The sequence below is a fragment of the Xenopus laevis genome, chromosome 7L, assembly GCF_017654675.1.
Source record: "Xenopus laevis strain J_2021 chromosome 7L, Xenopus_laevis_v10.1, whole genome shotgun sequence".
NCBI classification, from domain to species: domain Eukaryota; kingdom Metazoa; phylum Chordata; class Amphibia; order Anura; family Pipidae; genus Xenopus; species Xenopus laevis.
The window spans coordinates 109,697,086-109,714,783 of NC_054383.1; the positions used below are offsets into that span (position 1 = coordinate 109,697,086).

The 17,698-nt window shown below is 39.0% G+C and overlaps 2 protein-coding genes across 13 annotated transcripts in view; both read left to right on the forward strand.

Moving 5' to 3' along the window:
* Positions 1-1,764, forward strand: part of tnnt1.L (troponin T1, slow skeletal type L homeolog) — a 44,620-nt gene extending 42,856 nt beyond the window's left edge. For all 8 annotated transcript variants that reach the window (XM_018226229.2, XM_041569493.1, XM_041569492.1 and 5 more), the window contains one exon: positions 1,488-1,764. In XM_018226229.2, coding sequence (XP_018081718.2) covers positions 1,488-1,533 — 46 coding nt within the window. In that variant the 3' untranslated portion in view covers positions 1,534-1,764. The remainder of the gene's footprint in view (positions 1-1,487) is intronic.
* A 12,816-nt stretch (positions 1,765-14,580) lies between these two features.
* Positions 14,581-17,698, forward strand: part of LOC108696670 (protein phosphatase 1 regulatory subunit 12C) — a 58,757-nt gene continuing 55,639 nt past the window's right edge. Inside the window, exon 1 of one of the 5 annotated variants that reach the window (XM_041569500.1) lies at positions 14,581-15,005. In XM_041569500.1, coding sequence (XP_041425434.1) covers positions 14,661-15,005 — 345 coding nt within the window. In that variant the 5' untranslated portion in view covers positions 14,581-14,660. The remainder of the gene's footprint in view (positions 15,006-17,698) is intronic. The other 4 variants (XM_018226231.2, XM_018226230.2, XM_041569499.1 and 1 more) reach the window with 4 other exon arrangements.

A 17,698-nucleotide genomic window follows, 5' to 3' on the forward strand; every position in this document is an offset into this window, starting at 1 on the left:
TTTTCAGAGATGCAGTATTGTATATTGTGTATTGTTCCTACAGGTATGGAATCCATTATCCAGAAACCCATTATCCAGAATCTTATGAATTACAGAAAGGCCATCTCTGATAGACTCCGTTATTATCAAACAATTCAGAGTTTTAAAAAGTATTTCCTTTTTCTCTGTAGTAATAAAACAGTACATTGTACTTGATCCAAACTAAGATATAATTAATCCTTATTGGAAGCAGAAATTACTCATTGGTTTTAATATATAGTTATTTTCAAGTAGACTTAAGGTATGAAGATCCAAATGTCAGAAAGATCCATTATCCGGAAAACCTAATTTTACAACTCAGTTGGTCATTCACAGTCTATCAATAACTGTTTATCCGCACCTCCTAGCAAACCATCACTGCCAAATTATGAAAAAGTATCAACTGGTAATGGATGTGCAGACAACTCCATTATTAAATGTATCCAGAAAGAGAGCTATTAGAAGAGTTATAGTGCGTCGCACCATCTATAAACCGTGAAAAAAATGTAATTAGAGAAAGTTGAATGTGTGTGGTTATATACAAAAATTAATTTGTGATCATCAAAAAGTTCATTGTGTATCAGTTACAATAAATACATTTAAATTCATCATGTGTGTGCCTCATTGATACCATGATCAATGCTTGTAATTTCATTGGTTAGTTAAATATAAAAATGCTTAAAGTGAATAAAGTGCCTTGTATAATTCATCTAAATAGCTCCTTAAAAAATTAATGTTCAGCAGCAGTCATGTGCTATAGAGCGATTAAAACATAACATTTAATTCATCAATTAAATAAAAAAGAGCATCTAGTTCATGGGTTAAAAACAATTAAAATGAATGATGTATTAATCCAGTTTTGGTGGTAAGGGATCTTGCTTAGTAGCAGTAAATGAATAAATTAATCCCCCCAGATCCTAATATCAAACCGAACAACCCTCTTGAACATCAACTTTTATACCCAGAGTATACTGTATATACGGAGGTGATAGGAGAAATGTGATCTTGGTTTGATTAATAAACGTTGGAGCCAATACCTGTAAATGTATCACACCACCATTAACAAGTCAAGCTAATTTGACTGATATGCCAAAGGAATTGTGTTGCTACCACTTCGTCCTCTCAGAGGCACCTAAGTGAATTGTGCCCTAATTCCTATTACTAGTTCCAAGGCAATCGCAGACAGCTTGCGTATAAATGTAACTGGTGGATATTAAGTTTGCATCCTCCAAATTGTTGCTTTCTTCTTGCTTCCAGCCAAAGTCAAACCATCACATCTCCCATTTTGTTAATTTTCCCGCCCATCCATTACATGAGGCAATGCTATTTAATAATACTCTTGATTAATTCCTATACAAGCCCCAATTAGCTATCTTATAATGGTTATATCTAGCTTCTTTTGCATCGTGGCTTGCAATTTTTGCTGTTATTTTGCTGCACATTTTAAAAATATCTTTTTATTCCCACAGCAAAAAGGGAGCGGGAAAAGGACGTGTTGGTGGCCGCTGGAAATAAGATTCAGTACAATTTCTATTACATTAGACCCTTATCTTCTGCACTCCAATTATCCTAACGTATTGCTATTAGGTTTGAAATGTGCCTGTGTATGCCCTCCTCATGCCCCCCCCTGCACTGACTGTAACTAACAAATGGAACTGCCCATTCATTGCTCTTTAATTCATTGTTGTGTAAGTTGAATCCAAATGCAAACATTGGCCTTGTTAAATAAAAAAGTAATTTTGAAAATCTGCTTTGTTTTGTGTCTTGAATGCATATTTTTAGCAAATTTAAAGAAAAAATATCCTCAGTGTAAAATGGGTTTCCTGCATACAGACTAAACTAGAATTGCATTGCCTGTTTTTGAGCACAGAACTTTCTATATAAGTGAGAGCTAAAATACTGCTTTCTGAAAAGGGAATATTATTTATAGCCAAACCCAAAAAACAAAACATCTATTCTAACTGCAATCAATATTCTTACAGCAATCTATATTCTTATGGCAATCTATGTAGAACTCAGCAACTTATGCAAGGAATACAAAGGCTTCAATTGAAGCCCAATGTGTTTAAGTGCAAACATGCAGAGGAATCTGCCACCCATGTATTCCCTCTGGCTTTACTGTTTTCTTAAAGGAGAACTAAAGCCTAACTAAAGAAGTTAGAAATTGTATATTATGTTTTTGGCTTCTGTACAAGCCCAAGGCAACCACAGTATTATGTTTTGGGTAGCCGAGGATGAGTAGAGTATAACAGTGCTTTATTAGCAGGCTCTCATGCAGCCATTACACAACAGTAACTTTCACTTCCACTTTTAAGCTGTCCAGGAAGTATGCACAGTATAAGTCTGAGCACAGTGACATCTACAGGACATTTGTATAAACACCACACATTCCCCCTATAGTAGGAAAGCATTTGGACAACTATAATAACAGCAGCAATGAAACAGTATGCATTTTAAAAAAATATTATACATTCTTCACATCACAAAGTCCTTGGTCCATGCAGGTAGTTTTCTGATTCTCTCAGTAAGCCTTATAGGTTCACTTTCTTCAGGCCTATTGCAGTTGACATCAGGAGTAGGAAAATGTCCTTCATCAAATGGAGCTTCTCCAAAGTCATATCTAACCGGAGCAAGACGACTTGCATTCCATATGCGTCCATCAGACAGTTCATATGTGTATGGTCCTCGCTGGCGTCTCACTTCATGTGGTGTAGTAAATTTAGATTGTCCTTGTTTCATTATTCCTGGTTTTTTAATTCTGACTAAAGATCCAGGCTGAAAGCGCACTTTTCTTGCACCACATTTTCTGTCAGTATAAGCCTTGCATTTGGCTTGTTGACGTTTCACAATGTCAGCAGTAGATGATTTTGTAGGCAAAGTATTTTGTGGAAGTTTGATGTCTGCAACATGTAACTTAGTGCACATCTGTCTGCCATGTAATAATTCAGCTGGAGATGATTGGGTTGTTGTATGGCACGTTGCTCTGTAGTTATGTAGGAACTCTGTTGTAAATACTTTCCAAGATTTCCCAGTAAGATTTGCAGTCTGTAGTGCTTCTTTCAGACTTCTGTTGAATCGCTCGATTTCTCCATTTACTTGTGGGTAATACACTGAAGATTTCCTATGCACAATATTCCTCTCTCTCAGAAAGAATTCAAACTCGGATGAGACAAACTGTGGTCCGTTGTCTGATATTGACTCCTTTGAATTAACTTCTCTGCTGAAGACTGTAGACAAAAATGTTACTGTAGCTGATGTTATATGAGAAACAAATGCAATTTCAGGCCATTTACTGTAATAGTCTATCAAGGTTATAGCAAATCTACAGTCTATAGGAGCATCTGTAAAAGGACCGACAATATAGTTTTTCACATGCTGAATCAGGAAATGGTACTGGTTTTACATCTGGTCTCAACTTAACTTTGTGTACAAAGTTCTTTGCCACCCAGTGAAGTGTTGCTTTGTGGTCAGATTTTAGACACTGGCTGTGTGGCAGGCACTGGTGCTGTAGTAATGAGACCATCAACTAATTGTAGGTTTAATGCAGCAAAGAGATCCCTTCCAAGTATAGTAGTACCCTTATTCACAATGTAAAAGTCACATTTTGCAGTATTTGATTCACTGGCAAGCAACCAAGCACAGGGATTGGATCCTTTAAGTAACTGCCCAGTTTCAGGGCAGGTGCAACAAGCGGATCTTTTGCAAATGGCCACAGTGCTGAATTCACAGTCTGTACATTCCCAGCAGTTCCCTGACTGAGAGTTTTAGCCTCTGCCACTGCTGTTTCAATTTGGCTAGCAACTGTAATAGACTTTGCAAGGGTTAAATCCTGCTCTAGGAGCAGTCTCTCTCTAATGCGAGGTGAGTTTGTTTTTTCCACTATATGGTCTCTTAGCATTTCATCGGTTAGATTCCCAAACTCACAGGTAACAACCAGCTCTCTCAAAGCTGCTACAAATTGTTCTGTGGATTAGCCATTATACTGTCCACGTTGGCGGAATTTATATCTTTCAGCAACCACATTTATTCTTGTCATGAAAAAGTTCTTTATAGCAGTAAGAGCAGTTTCATAAGTATCATCAGGTAATGGTAATGTATAGAGGTAATGTATAGAATATATGTTTTCCCTCTGCTCCCAGGCAGTGAATAAGTAAAGCATGCTTTCTAGCAGCAGAAATCTCTCCTTGGTCAGCAGCAACAATGTAATTTTCAAACATACGGATCCAAGCAGTAAAAGGTATGGTAGGCTCACCAGGGTTTAGAAGAAAAGGTCCAGGCTGCTGTTGAGGTAGAAGAGCCACCTCATTGTCAATTTGTTATGTTTTGGGTAGCCGAGGATGAGTAGAGCAAAACAGTGCTTTATTAGCAGAGACTCATGCAGGCATTACACAACAGAAACTTTCACTTTTAAGCTGTTCAGTATAAGTCTGAGCACAGTATAAGTCTGAGCACAGTGACATCTACAGGCCAGTAATGATCTGTGTCTCCAAAGATGCCCCAGTAGCTACCCGTCTTCTTTTCTGCTGATTCACTGCACATGCTCTGTGCTGCTGTCACTTACTGAGCTTAGGGACCAACTCACAATATAAAGTACACATAGAATAGAAATGTCACAATATAAGGCTGCAAAGTATTTCAAGAAAATATCTTTTGGTAGTATAGAAACAGCTGAACCTGTATCAAGCATCAGTTAATGGAGTGTCCTTTGTCAACAGAAGCAGTATTGACACTGACAGTGCATATAAACTTGTCTGGAATAAATGTACCAGCTTTATCCACACTTAATACTGGATAAAGTGTAGTAGTGACTGCATGAACATCTTTAGCAGAACTACGGCAGATCTTAGCAAAACGTCCTACCTTTTTGCATTTGCGGCACCGTACAGCTTTTGCAGGACATGTAACATAATTTGCAGTGTGTTGTGTTGAACCACAGCGAAAGCAGTATTTTTTTATTTGTATTTGCTGCACTGTTTTGCAGTGTAGGTGAATCCCTTTCCTTAGCACTGTATTTTGCCTGTGACTGTGCATTATTAGGCCACAGTGCTGAATTCACAGTCTGTACATTCCCAGCAGTTCCCTGACTGAGAGTTTTAGCCTCTGCCACTGCTGTTTCAATTTGGCTAGCAACTGTAATAGACTTTGCAAGGGTTAAATCCTGCTCTAGGAGCAGTCTCTCTCTAATGCGAGGTGAGTTTGTTTTTTCCACTATTTGGTCTCTTAGCATTTCATCGGTTAGATTCCCAAACTCACAGGTAACAACCAGCTCTCTCAAAGCTGCTACAAATTGTTCTGTGGATTAGCCATTATACTGTCCACGTTGGCGGAATTTATATCTTTCAGCAACCACATTTATTCTTGTCATGAAAAAGTTCTTTATAGCAGTAAGAGCAGTTTCATAAGTATCATCAGGTAATGGTAATGTATAGAGGTAATGTATAGAATATATGTTTTCCCTCTGCTCCCAGGCAGTGAATAAGTAAAGCATGCTTTCTAGCAGCATAAATCTCTCCTTGGTCAGCAGCAACAATGTAATTTTCAAACATACGGATCCAAGCAGTAAAAGGTATGGTAGGCTCACCAGGGTTTAGAAGAAAAGGTCCAGGCTGCTGTTGAGGTAGAAGAGCCACCTCATTGTCAATTTGTTATGTTTTGGGTAGCCGAGGATGAGAAGAGCAAAACAGTGCTTTATTAGCAGAGACTCATGCAGGCATTACACAACAGTAACTTTCACTTTTCACTTTTAAGCTGTTCAGTATAAGTCTGAGCACAGTATAAGTCTGAGCACAGTGACATCTACAGGCCAGTAATGATCTGTGTCTCCAAAGATGCCCCAGTAGCTACCCGTCTTCTTTTCTGCTGATTCACTGCACATGCTCTGTGCTGCTGTCACTTACTGAGCTTAGGGACCAACTCACAATATAAAGTACACATAGAATAGAAATGTCACAATATAAGGCTGATTAGTAATTATTACAGATAATTACTACATGGCAGAACAGAAACCAGTGCAACTAGCATCAGAATTTAAAAACCAGCCTTGTAGCATCAGCTTATATTACAGACTAACCTCATTTTCTTCTGGATAATTAGTAACGACCCCTAAGCTTAGCTTCTCAACAGCTGCTCAGAGCCCACTGAGCATGTGAGTGTCACAGACACTTTCCAAGATGGTGACCTCCTGTGACAAGTCCTGGATCATTGCTGCTATTGACAAGCTGAAACTTTAAGCTGGTGCAATAAATTCAGTTTAGAAAATATGGCATTTTTAGCCATATTCATTTTTAGGGTATAGTTCTCCTTTAAAGGGAAACATGCTTCCTCTATCTCGGACCCAATATCAAGTTGCTGACATTGATATGATCTAAAAAAGGATTTTCAGGAGGTACAGCTGACTGAACTTCCTTGCCTGGCTCAATTTAGATTCTTAGGTTTACAGTGCTGCCCCAATTCCTCTTTTCAAATTGACAGCAAATCTCTAGCATGTATGTGACTCGGGCCTGGAACTTGTAAAAATCCTTAGATTATTATAAGGTGTCTGTATCATGTTATCGTTTTCTATTTTATTTATGCCTACTGCATGTTATGTAACCTCTTTGGAGCACTTATGTAACTAGAATGACTTGGGGGGGTTAACGTGTGCAATGTTTCAGTTTCTTTCACTAGAGTGAGGGGTAGATTTATCAAAGGTCGACGTAAATTTACGAAATTTTTTGTGTACTTCGACTAGGAAATAGTCCAAATTCATTTTGAATTTGAAAAAAAATCGCAAAATTCAAATATCGAAATTTATCGTGTACTGTCTCTTTAAAAATACAGACCTATTCGGCCAAAAAAAAACCTTCGGTTGGGCTGAATTAGAAGTTTTTCAAATTCAAAGGAAATTCGACCCTTGATAAATATGCCCCTGAATGTATAGCAGCTCAGCAACATTTTAAGGAGCAGCACCATAGAGTGGAAGCTTTAGTGACATATTATGGCCCCAGTACTAATATCACTACCAGAAGATCAGACCAAAGATCCCCCGAGGTTAATATACATTTTTGAAGCTTTCTTTTTAGGTAGAACATGCCAGCTATCCTACCTACAGACTCAACAACTCAATGTCCTATAGATATGTAAGCGAATAGTCAACTGAGTGGCATGGTTGCTATGAATACTTATATAAGAAAACTTCCAATATTCCCGTTTTCTACTGTTTGCCCAAAATTCATATTCAATTCAAAATTGATCCCTGAACCTCTCCCAGCAACAGCAATTCGGCAGGTTTTAGGTGTCGAATAGTCAAATTTGAGTTCTTAAAGGGTCAGAGTATGATAAATCTTGAAAATCAAATTCAAATTTTTATAAAAAAAACTCATATTCCAACAAGACAACGACCCTAAACACAATTCAAAATCTACAAAGGCGTTTATGCAAAGGGAGAAATACAATGGAATGGCCGTCACAGTCCCCCGACTTGAATATCATTGAAAATCTATGGGATGATTTGAAGCAGGCTGTCCATGCTCGGCAGCCATCAAATTTAACTGAACTGGAGAGATTTTGTATGGACGAATGGTCAAAAATACTGCCATCCAGACACTCATCAAAGGCTATAGGAGGCGTCTAGAGACGGTTACATTTGCAAAAGGAGGCTCAACTAAGTACTGATGTAATATCTCTGTTGGGGTGCCCACATTTATGAACCTGTCTTATTTTGTTACGATGCATATTGCATATTTTCTGTTATAAACTTTATGTCACGGCTGAACTACTACTGTTTACATAAGGCATGTTATATATTAAAAGGAAGTTGTTACTTTGAAAGCTCAGCCAATAATAAACAAAACTCCAAAGAATTAATAGGGGTTCCCAAACTTTTTCATATGACTGGACTATATTACAGTACTAACACACTAAGGAGCATATTTATCAAGGGTCGAATTTTGAATTTGGAAAACGTTGAAATTCGAATTCAAAAAGACCAATTGAAATGAAGTCAAAGTTTTCAATCAAATAGGTCTGTATTCGACCCAATTCGAATTGTGCGATTCGAAGTAATAGCGCAATCGATCGAATTCGGATCTAAGTTTTTCCCAAAGAAAACGTTGATTTTTTAAAGTCCACCAATTGACTCCAAGTAGGTTCTAGGAGGTCCCCCACAGGCTAAAACAGCAATTCGGCAGGTTTTAGATGGCGAATAATCGAAGTCGAATTTTTAAAGAGACAGTATATGATAAATTTAGATATTTGAATTTTCTAATTTTTTTCAAATTCAAATCGAATTTGGACTATTCCCTAGCTGAAGTACACGAAAAATAGCTTGAAATTTGAATTGTTTGAATTAGAAAATTCACCTCGACCTTTGATAAATCTGCCCCTAAGTGTTGGGATGCTCTATGTAGTTTTATATTCTTCATTAGCGAACCCATTCTACTGTCTGATCTTGGAAAATTGACATTGTAATTTCAGCTCTTCTTCTTTATGTTTATTTTATTTGCCTAGCCCTAGTTTTAGCCAAATAAATACATCCCTTTCACAGGAATTCAAGAAAATGCTTATTTATTGCTTGTAATAGTAATTACGAATATACTGTACAGGTAGTGTGAATGTAAATATTCTTCCAAGTGTGGGAGATGCCTATATAACTGTTACAATGTACATACTGTTCATGCTCTCTATAATCACTCAGTTGCCTAGTAAAACACATTCAGATAGTGTAATGTATGTCTATATAGTTGAATTAAGTACATATAGGAATCAATTTAGAAAAGGTCATCACAATGAGGGGGGTTCATGGCTATGACTAAAAACACACCCTAAAGGTGGCCATACACGGGCCGATAAAAGCTGCCGACAGACCAAGTCGGCAGCTTATTGGCCCGTGTATGGGGGCCCCCGACGGGCTTCCCCGATCGAGATCTGGCCGAAAGTCGGCCAGATCTCGATCGGATGGGGTTAAAAATCCCGTCGGATCGCGGCCGCATCTGTTCGTTGATGCGGTCCCGCGATCCGACCGCCCGTTTGGCGAACGCTAGGATCCGATCGTTGGGCCCTAGGGCCCACGATCGGATCAGCCCGATATTGCCCACCTCAAGGTGGGCATATCGGAGGGAGATCCGCTCGTTTGGCGACATCGCCAAACGAGCGGATCTATCCGTGTATGGCCACCTTAAGGGGCACATTTACCTAGGGTAGAACATCGAGGGTTAAATAACCCTCGATATTCGACTGTCGAAGTTAAATCCTTCGACTTCGAATATCGAAGTCTAAGGATTTAGCGCTATTCCTACGATCGAACGATCAAAGGATTAATCGTTTGATCGAATTGAACGATTTGAAGGATTTTAATCCATTGATCGAAGGATATTCCTTCGATCAGAAAATTGTTAGGAAGCCTATGGGGACCTTCCCCATAGGCTAACATTGGCCTCAGTAGGTTTTAGGTGGCGAACTAGGGGGTCGAAGTATTTTTTAAAGAGACAGTACTTCGACTATCGAATGGTCGAATAGTCGAACGATTTTTACTTCGAATCGTTTGATTCAAAGTCGAAGGCCGTAGTCGAAGGTCGAAGTAGCCCATTCGATGGTCGAAGTAGCCAAAAGAACCATTTGAAATTCGAACTATTTTTCCTCTATTCCTTCACTCGAGCTAAGTACATGGGCCCCTAAGGGGCAGATTTATCAAGGGTCGAATGTCGAAGTAGAAAAAACTTCGAAATTCGACTATTGAATAGAATCCTCCGACATTCGAATTTGAAGTCGGAGGATTTTATACATCGTAGGATCGTATTCCGATTGTAGTACGACCGTACGATCATACCTCGACCGTACTTCAAATCAAAGTTTCGAATGATTTTATCGTACTTTCCCAAAAAATCCTTTGAAAATCCTTTAAAAAAAACTTAGCAAAACACACAGGAGGTCTCCCATAGGCTAAACAGCAATTCGGCAGGTTTAAATTGGCGAAGTATTGAAGTCAAATTTTATTTTAAATAGACAGTACTTCGATTATCGAATGGTCGAATAGTCGAACGATTTTTACTTCGAATCGAAGTAAATTCAAAGTCATAGTATCCTATTCAATGGTCCAAAAGTATCCAAAAAATTACTTCGAATTTCAAATTTTTTTACTTTGAAAATTCCCTCTAATTCACTTCGACCCTTGATAAATCTGCCCCTAAATGGCACTGAAAATATTAGATATATTTTGTTCTGTTACATTTTAAAAACACTTGCACACATATCTGTGAATGTCACAACATACCCCCCGCATACAAGAAACACTTATGCGTAAGTGTTTCTAGTCCTTTAATAGCAACATGAAGAAGATATGGTACTTATTTTGCTATCTGCAGCTGTGCTATCCACACATAGGGTTGCCACCTGGCCAGTATGTTACCGGCATGGCGAGTAAAAATTACAGTCGATCAAAATATTATTAATAGGTAAAAAAATATATATATAGAAAGGCCGGTATTTTTTTCCGGAAAAGGTGGCAACCCTATCCACACACATGCTTTACAAGTAGCTAATGATAACTTTGTTGTGCAGTAAGTAGCTTATAGCCCAAATATGTTCTGCCATCAAATGAGTCTTTTGGCTGAATTTACTTTGGTCGGGATACACCAATGTAATTTGGCTAAAACAGAAAAGAAAACTACTGAGTCACATATCAATCTGAAACAGTATAATGCTGGCCATGCATTATAAGGTCTGCTTGTTGGTGAGTGCACCAAGCATACAAATCTTTCACTGATATGCCTCGGCTAATCTGATCACTTGGCCAACGATAGAATCATAATAGTCAGCTTAAAGGAGAAGGAAAGGCTAAAATTAAGTACATTTTATTAGAAAGGTCTATATAAATACACCAGTAAACCATCAAAGTAATGTTGCTCTGAGTCCTCTGTTAAAAGAAACACCACATTTCTTTCCTTCTGTTGTGTACACATGGGCTTCTGTATCAGACTTCCTGTTTTCATCTTAAACCTCCAGGGCAGGGCTTGCGCATGCTCAGTTTGCTCCTCTTCCCCTCTCCCTCCTACTTCCCTGCTGTAATCTGAGCCCAGAGCTATGTGTGAGCAGGGAAACTCAGGCAGGAAGTGATGTCACACCAAGAAAATATGGCAGCTGCTATCCTAAACAAATAGAGAGCTTCTAGAGCCGTTTACTTAGGTATGGTAAAGCATTCTACAGAATAAAAGTGTTATAGTTTGCACTATTGTGGCTAATCTACTGGCAATAAACTGCTTTGCTACCTTTCCTTCTCCTTTAAAGGGGTGGTTCACATTTGAAATAACTTTTAGTATGATATAGAGAGTGATATTCTGAAACAATTTGCAATTGGTTTTCATTTTTTATTATTTGTGGTTTTTGAGTTTTTGAGTTTTTTATTCAGCAGTTCTCCGGTTCGCAGTGTCAGTAATCAGGTTGCTAGGGTCCACATCACCCTAACAACCATGCATTGATTCGAATGCGAGACTAGAATATGAATAGGAGAGGGCCTGAATAGAAAGACGAGTAATAAAAATTAGGAATAACAATGCATTTGTAGCCTTACATAGCATTTGCTTTTTAGAAGGGGTCAGCGGCGCCCATTTGAAAGCGGCAAAGAGTCAGAAGAAAAAGGCGAATAACTATAAAACTATAAAAAAAAAAAATAATCAAAACCAATTGAAGAGTTACTTAGAATCAGACATTCTATAACACACTAAAAAGTTACCTTAAAGGAGAAGGAAAGCTACGGAGGCATTTTATTGGCAATAGATTAGCTGCAATAGTGCAAGTTAGAATGCTATATTTATACTGTAGAATGTTTTACCATACCTGAGTAAAAAGCTCTAGAAGCTCTCTGTTTTTGTAGGATATGAGCTGCAGTATTAATGTGGTGTGACATCACTTCCTGCCTGAGTCTCTCCCTGCTCTGGGCTCAGATTACAGTAGAGAAGGGGGGGGAAGAGGAGCAAACTGAGCATGCTCTTGCCCAGGGCAATGAGGTTTAAGCTGAAGGCAGGAAGTCTGATACAGAAGCCCATGAGTACACAATAGAAGGAAAGAAATGCAGTGTTTCTTTTGACAGGGGACTCAGAGCAGAATTACTTTGGGGGTTTACTGGTATATTTAGATGGACCTTTCTGATAAGGCTTATTTCGTTTTTACCTTTCCTTCTCCTTTAAAGGTGAACCTCCCCATTAAAGAAAAACTATATCCCCAAAATGAATACCTAAGCAATAGATATTTTATATCATATTAAGTGGCATGTTAATGAAACTTACCTTTTGTGATGGTATGAGAAATCAACTGACCAAAAAATACTGCAGCTCTAACTGGAACAGGAAGAAGTGTGGCCCTTAGTGATCTATTACTAAGCACAGTGGGGCATAGCTATGCACCTTGCGCTGAATTAAAGATTTACAGATTTATGGTCCGCAGTTCTGCACCTGTAGCTGATGGCAACAGGGCGGGCGCAAGTGCAAAAAAACATGGAGACTTGCATCCTTTTTTTTTCACTATTGCACCGTGCCAACTAGTAACCCTTGAACCTTTAATGGCTTTTTTTTAAAAAGTTTATTTGCTGGCCTGAATCGGGAAGGCCTCAGTTCAATTCCTGGTGACAGTAATGTTCCAGTCGTGCCAAGAATGCAGTCACTGATGTTATAAAATGAGACAAAACTGAAGAAACCCAAACTTATTAATTAAAGTGCATAGGAGAATATCCAGTACTATTGAATATGTTTTGATGTTTACTTCTACCATATAAAAAAACTATTTTTTTTTAAGTATGAATTTAGTTTTTTGGAGAGAATTTAGAATTTCTCCATTTCACTTCACCGAAAAATTTGCAAAACTGCGAAAAAAGAGCGGAACTTAACTTTTATTATGTTGTAGAATGGCCAATTCTAAGCAACTTTTCAATTGGTCTTCATTATTATTTATTTTTTATAGTTTTATAATTGTTTGTCTTCTTCTTCTGAGTTTTTCCAGCTTTCAACAGCAAACCTCTAGCATGTCTTTGTGACTTTAGCCTGGAACTTGTAATAATCCTTTGTGTATTATAAGGAGTCTGTATCATGTTATCGTTTTCTATTTCACTCATGCATACTTTCCTACATATTATTTAACCATCTAGAAACAAATGCTCTGTAAGGCTACAAATTTACTGTTATTGCTACTTTTTATTACCTATTTTTCTATTCAGGCCCTCTCCTATTCATATGCCAGTCTCTTATTCGAATCAATGCAAGGTTAGTAGGGTCATTTGGACCCTAGCAACCAGATGGCTAAAACTGCAACTGCAGAGCTGTTGAATAAAAAGCTAAAAAATAATAAAAAAAGACAAATAATAAAAAATGAAAACCAATTGCAAATTGTATCAGAATATCACTCTCTACATCCTACTAAACGTTAACTCGAAGATGAACAATCCCTTTAAAAGTTAACCTGAAGGTGAATTTCCCCATTAAAGGGGTTGTTAACTTTTGAGTTAACTTTAAGGGGCATATTTATCAAGGGATGAATTTCGAATTGAAAAAACTTTGAAATTCGAATTCAAAAAGACCAACCAAAATTAAGTTGAAGGTTTTTTTTGGTGAAATAGGTCAGTTTTCGAATAGGTCCATATTTGGCCGAATCCGAATCGTACGAATGGAAGGAATAGAGCTTTCCACAGAATTCGATTAGAAATTTTTCCCAAAAAAAACTTCCAATTTTCAAAGTCCACCAATTGACTCCAAATAGGTTCTAGGAGGTTCCCCCATAGGCTAAAACAGCAATTAGGCAGGTTTTAGATGGTGAATGGTTGAAGTCAAACTTTAAAGAGACAGTACATGATAAATTTCGCTATTTGAATTTTTTTCAAATTCAAATCGAATTTGGACTATTCCCTAGTCGAAGTACACAAAAAATAGCTCAAAATTCTATTTTTTTTCATAGCAAAATTCACCTCGACCTTTGATAAATCAAAGTGTTATGTAGAGAGCGATATTCTGAGACAATTTGTAATTGGTTTTCATTTTTTATTATTTGTGGTTTTTGAGTTATTTAGCTTTTTATTCAGCAGTTCTCCGGTTCGCAGTGTCAGTAATCAGGTTGCTAGGGTCCACATCACCCTAACAACCATGCATTGATTCGATTGCGAGACTGGAATATGAATAGGAGAGGCTCTAAATAGAAAAATGGAATAAAAACTAGCGATAACAATACATTTGTAGCTTTACAGAACATTTGTTTTTTAGATGGGGTCAGTGACCCCCTTTTGAAAGCTGGAAAGAGTTAGAGGAAAAAGGCAAATAATTCACAAACTATGAAAAAAAAATGAAGACCAATTGAAAAGTTGCTTAGAACTGACTATTCTATAACATACTGAAAAGTTAACCTGAAGGTGTACTTCCCCTTTAAGATGATACTTGCCTCCTTGCTGCTGTTGCAGTACAACTGTCATTCCCAGCTCAGAGAATGTCTCAAAACTAAATCACTACAGAACTTGACAGGCACTCACTTCCCAGCATGCACAGCGCCCAGGGGTTACGTGGTTCCGTCATGACGCAGAGCCGCAAGCAGGAGGCAGAAGACAAGACGTACAGGGAGGAGAAGGGGGAGGAGTCTGTTGGTTCAGGCGGTGGTATTGGTGGTGGTGGGGGGGCAGCGATAAACACAACATGGCGGAAGGAGCCGCTGCTGCGGCGCAAGCCAAGGATAGGCGGAAGGAACAGCTAAGGCAGTGGGCTCGTTCCTGTACCAACCAGGAGCCCGCCGAACCGCGCTGGCAACGGCGAAGAAGAAGGCGACGGCGAGTTGGGGACGGTGAGGAGGAAGAAGATGAGGGGGACCGGGCTTCCCAGGGAGAAGGGGATGGGCGCGCTGTACGATTTGAAAGGGCGGCCGAGTTCCTGGCATCCTGCGCAGCTGGGGATCTGCTGGAAGCGGAGGAGATGCTGACAGGAGACAGTGGCAAGGAGGTGATTGACAGCACCAATACGGACGGGATCAGCGCCCTGCACCAGGTGAGTTGTGCCAAGGCTACGGGATGTCCGGGGATATCCCAACAACGGGACTTGCCTCTCCTGTCTCTATCACAGCTTTTATGTTAGGACGACATTTGGCTTCTGCTCTCACGGGCCCACACTGTGTGATTGGAATGAGGGCACCATTCAGCTATATGTCCATCCTGCAGCCTTCAGCTCTGTAGCTTTGATCATCCTCCCAAATTTCCACCCACTCCTTAAGTCTTCACTACCAGGGCCCCTCTTTCCCTAATTCATACCCAGGATCACTCTTTTCTTATGTGAGCAGTGCCCTGTATGGGACACTAAAGCACTCCGTCATCTACACCTGCACACCAGCTTTTACTGTCAGGGAATGCTGGGAGATGTAGTCCAGAACTATAGTTCTTACTTCCAGACAGATGTAGAGTTGTCAAATAACATTATGGAGCTGTCGGTTTTACTGGGCCCCATTTACAGTACAATCTACACATTAATAAGCTGCTCCAGCCTGTCATAACTCTTTTTTTTCCTTGTTATTGGGAAGCCCTGGAACTGAATTACAGCTCCTCATATCCCTTGGCAGCCACAAGATAAAGTCCTTATAGTCAGAGGTACATCAAGGTGCGTAATGTGCTGGGATTTGGGAATGGGATTTGCTTAAAGGGCATGTAAAGTCTAAAATACAATAAGGCTAGAAATGCTGTATTTTGTATACTAAACATAAACATGAACTTACTGCGCCACAAGCCTAATCAAACAATTAATTAATGCTTTCAAAGTTGGCTACAGGGGGTCACCATCTTGTAACTTTGTTAAACATATTTGCAAGACTAAGACTGTGCACATGCTCAGTGTGGTCTGGGCTGCTTAGGGATCGTCATAAACAAAGCTGCTTGAGTTCTGCATGGCTGGGAAGTAAGGCGGGGGCTCCCCTTGCTGTTCATAAATATGATTGTTTCCCTGCTCAGCAGTTAGGGACCATCTGACAATTCCTATCCACAGCAGTAAATGAAGGGAGAATTTCACTGCATACAGTCAGGTTTCTTATAAAAACGGTACACATTTTTTAATTAAAGTAAATTGGAGATAGGTTTCTTTTTCATTAAAGAAATTAAAAATGGGCTTTTATTTTTTTTGCCTTTACATGTCCTTTAAATGCAGGCCAGCATGTTTTGGTCTGGGCCAACTGTTCCATGTGTTGCCTTCATGTAACAGAGCATTTTAAGATTTAAAAGAATCAACCATTTTAAAAGTATTAATAATGTATGTATGATCATTGTCAGGGCTGCCTAATGTGAGCACTTTCTTTTTGGGAGTCACGACAGCCCTTCAGTGACCACAGAGTAACAAGTTCTCTCGAGTTTGTTGAACACTCCCTGTTCAAACTAGGGTGCAGTCAAAGGGTGGCAAGAAACATTGAATATGAAGTTCTCTTCATCTGCTTAGATCTCTGCCCCATCCCATATCACGATCGATTGTTCTTCCTCCTGCACTAGCTAATTAATCCAGTCCGTTTAGCATTGTCACCTCCATCGTGGATGCAGACCAGCTAACTTTTAAGCGTGATTATACTCCAATGTTTCTCTGCAAACAACTCCATTTGTTTTGCCCTTGCTGGGCCCTTGAGCCACTTCTGTCTTTAGAGCTATAAAATGAACCGCATTAGTCTATAAATCCAAAGAAAAAACTGTGCATGTTTCCTCTGCTGTTCTGCTATTGATTACAAAAACTTTTGGGGGCAGCACATTGACCTTTCTCCTGCTGTGATTTTTCTCTGTTAATAAAAACACTGCAGCGTGGGCTATAAATCACTATGTAAAGGAGGCCATAGACATAACAATTACGATCTTTCTCGGAAAAGTTGTTTCCAAGAAAGATGGTTGGTTTCAATACACAGGAGTAGAGCTGAATCGTCAGATATACAGGTAGAAACAATAGAATTCTACCTGTATCTGACGATTTATAGCCGATATTTGGGTGCCTTAAAGGCACCCGATCAAAATTTTCTGTCCAGACCAATCAACGAGCCGACTGAAATTCAAGTCTTCTGCCGATATCAGTCGGCTCTTTTCCCACCATACACGTACCGAATATATATGAAAATTCGTTTTGTACGATATTATCTGTGCGTCTATGGCCCACTTTAAGACTACCGAATCCATCCTGCATCAATGTGTTGTCTACTTGTCTGTTGGTAAACTTAAAAATAATAATTTTTTAATCATAGCTTGACATTATAATAACTTTTATGTCAAAGTGGTGCGTTATCCCCTAACTGTGTTCATGTGTTTTGGGTCACGATTGTGTAACTATGGTTATTCTCAAATCTGTTAAAAGTACAGGTATATGATCTGCTATCTGGAATGCTAGTTACCTGAGGTTTTCCGGATAAGGGATCTCTCTGTAATTTGGATCACCATACCTTTAAGTCTGCTAAATATTAATTTTAACGTTAAATAAACCCAAAAGGATTGGTTTGCCACCGATATGGATTCACGCAGTTTAGTTACCATCAAGAATAAGCTACCGTTTTATTATTACAGGGAAAAAGGACATTGTTTTTAATAATTCTATGTATTTGCTGAAAATGGGCTCTGTGGGAGACGGTCCTTACTGTAATTTGGAGCTTTCTGGATAATGAGTTCCTGGATAAGTATTCCCATACCTGAAAGCTGATTTGCCACTGTTCTCAGTGTTGTAGCCCCTGCGAC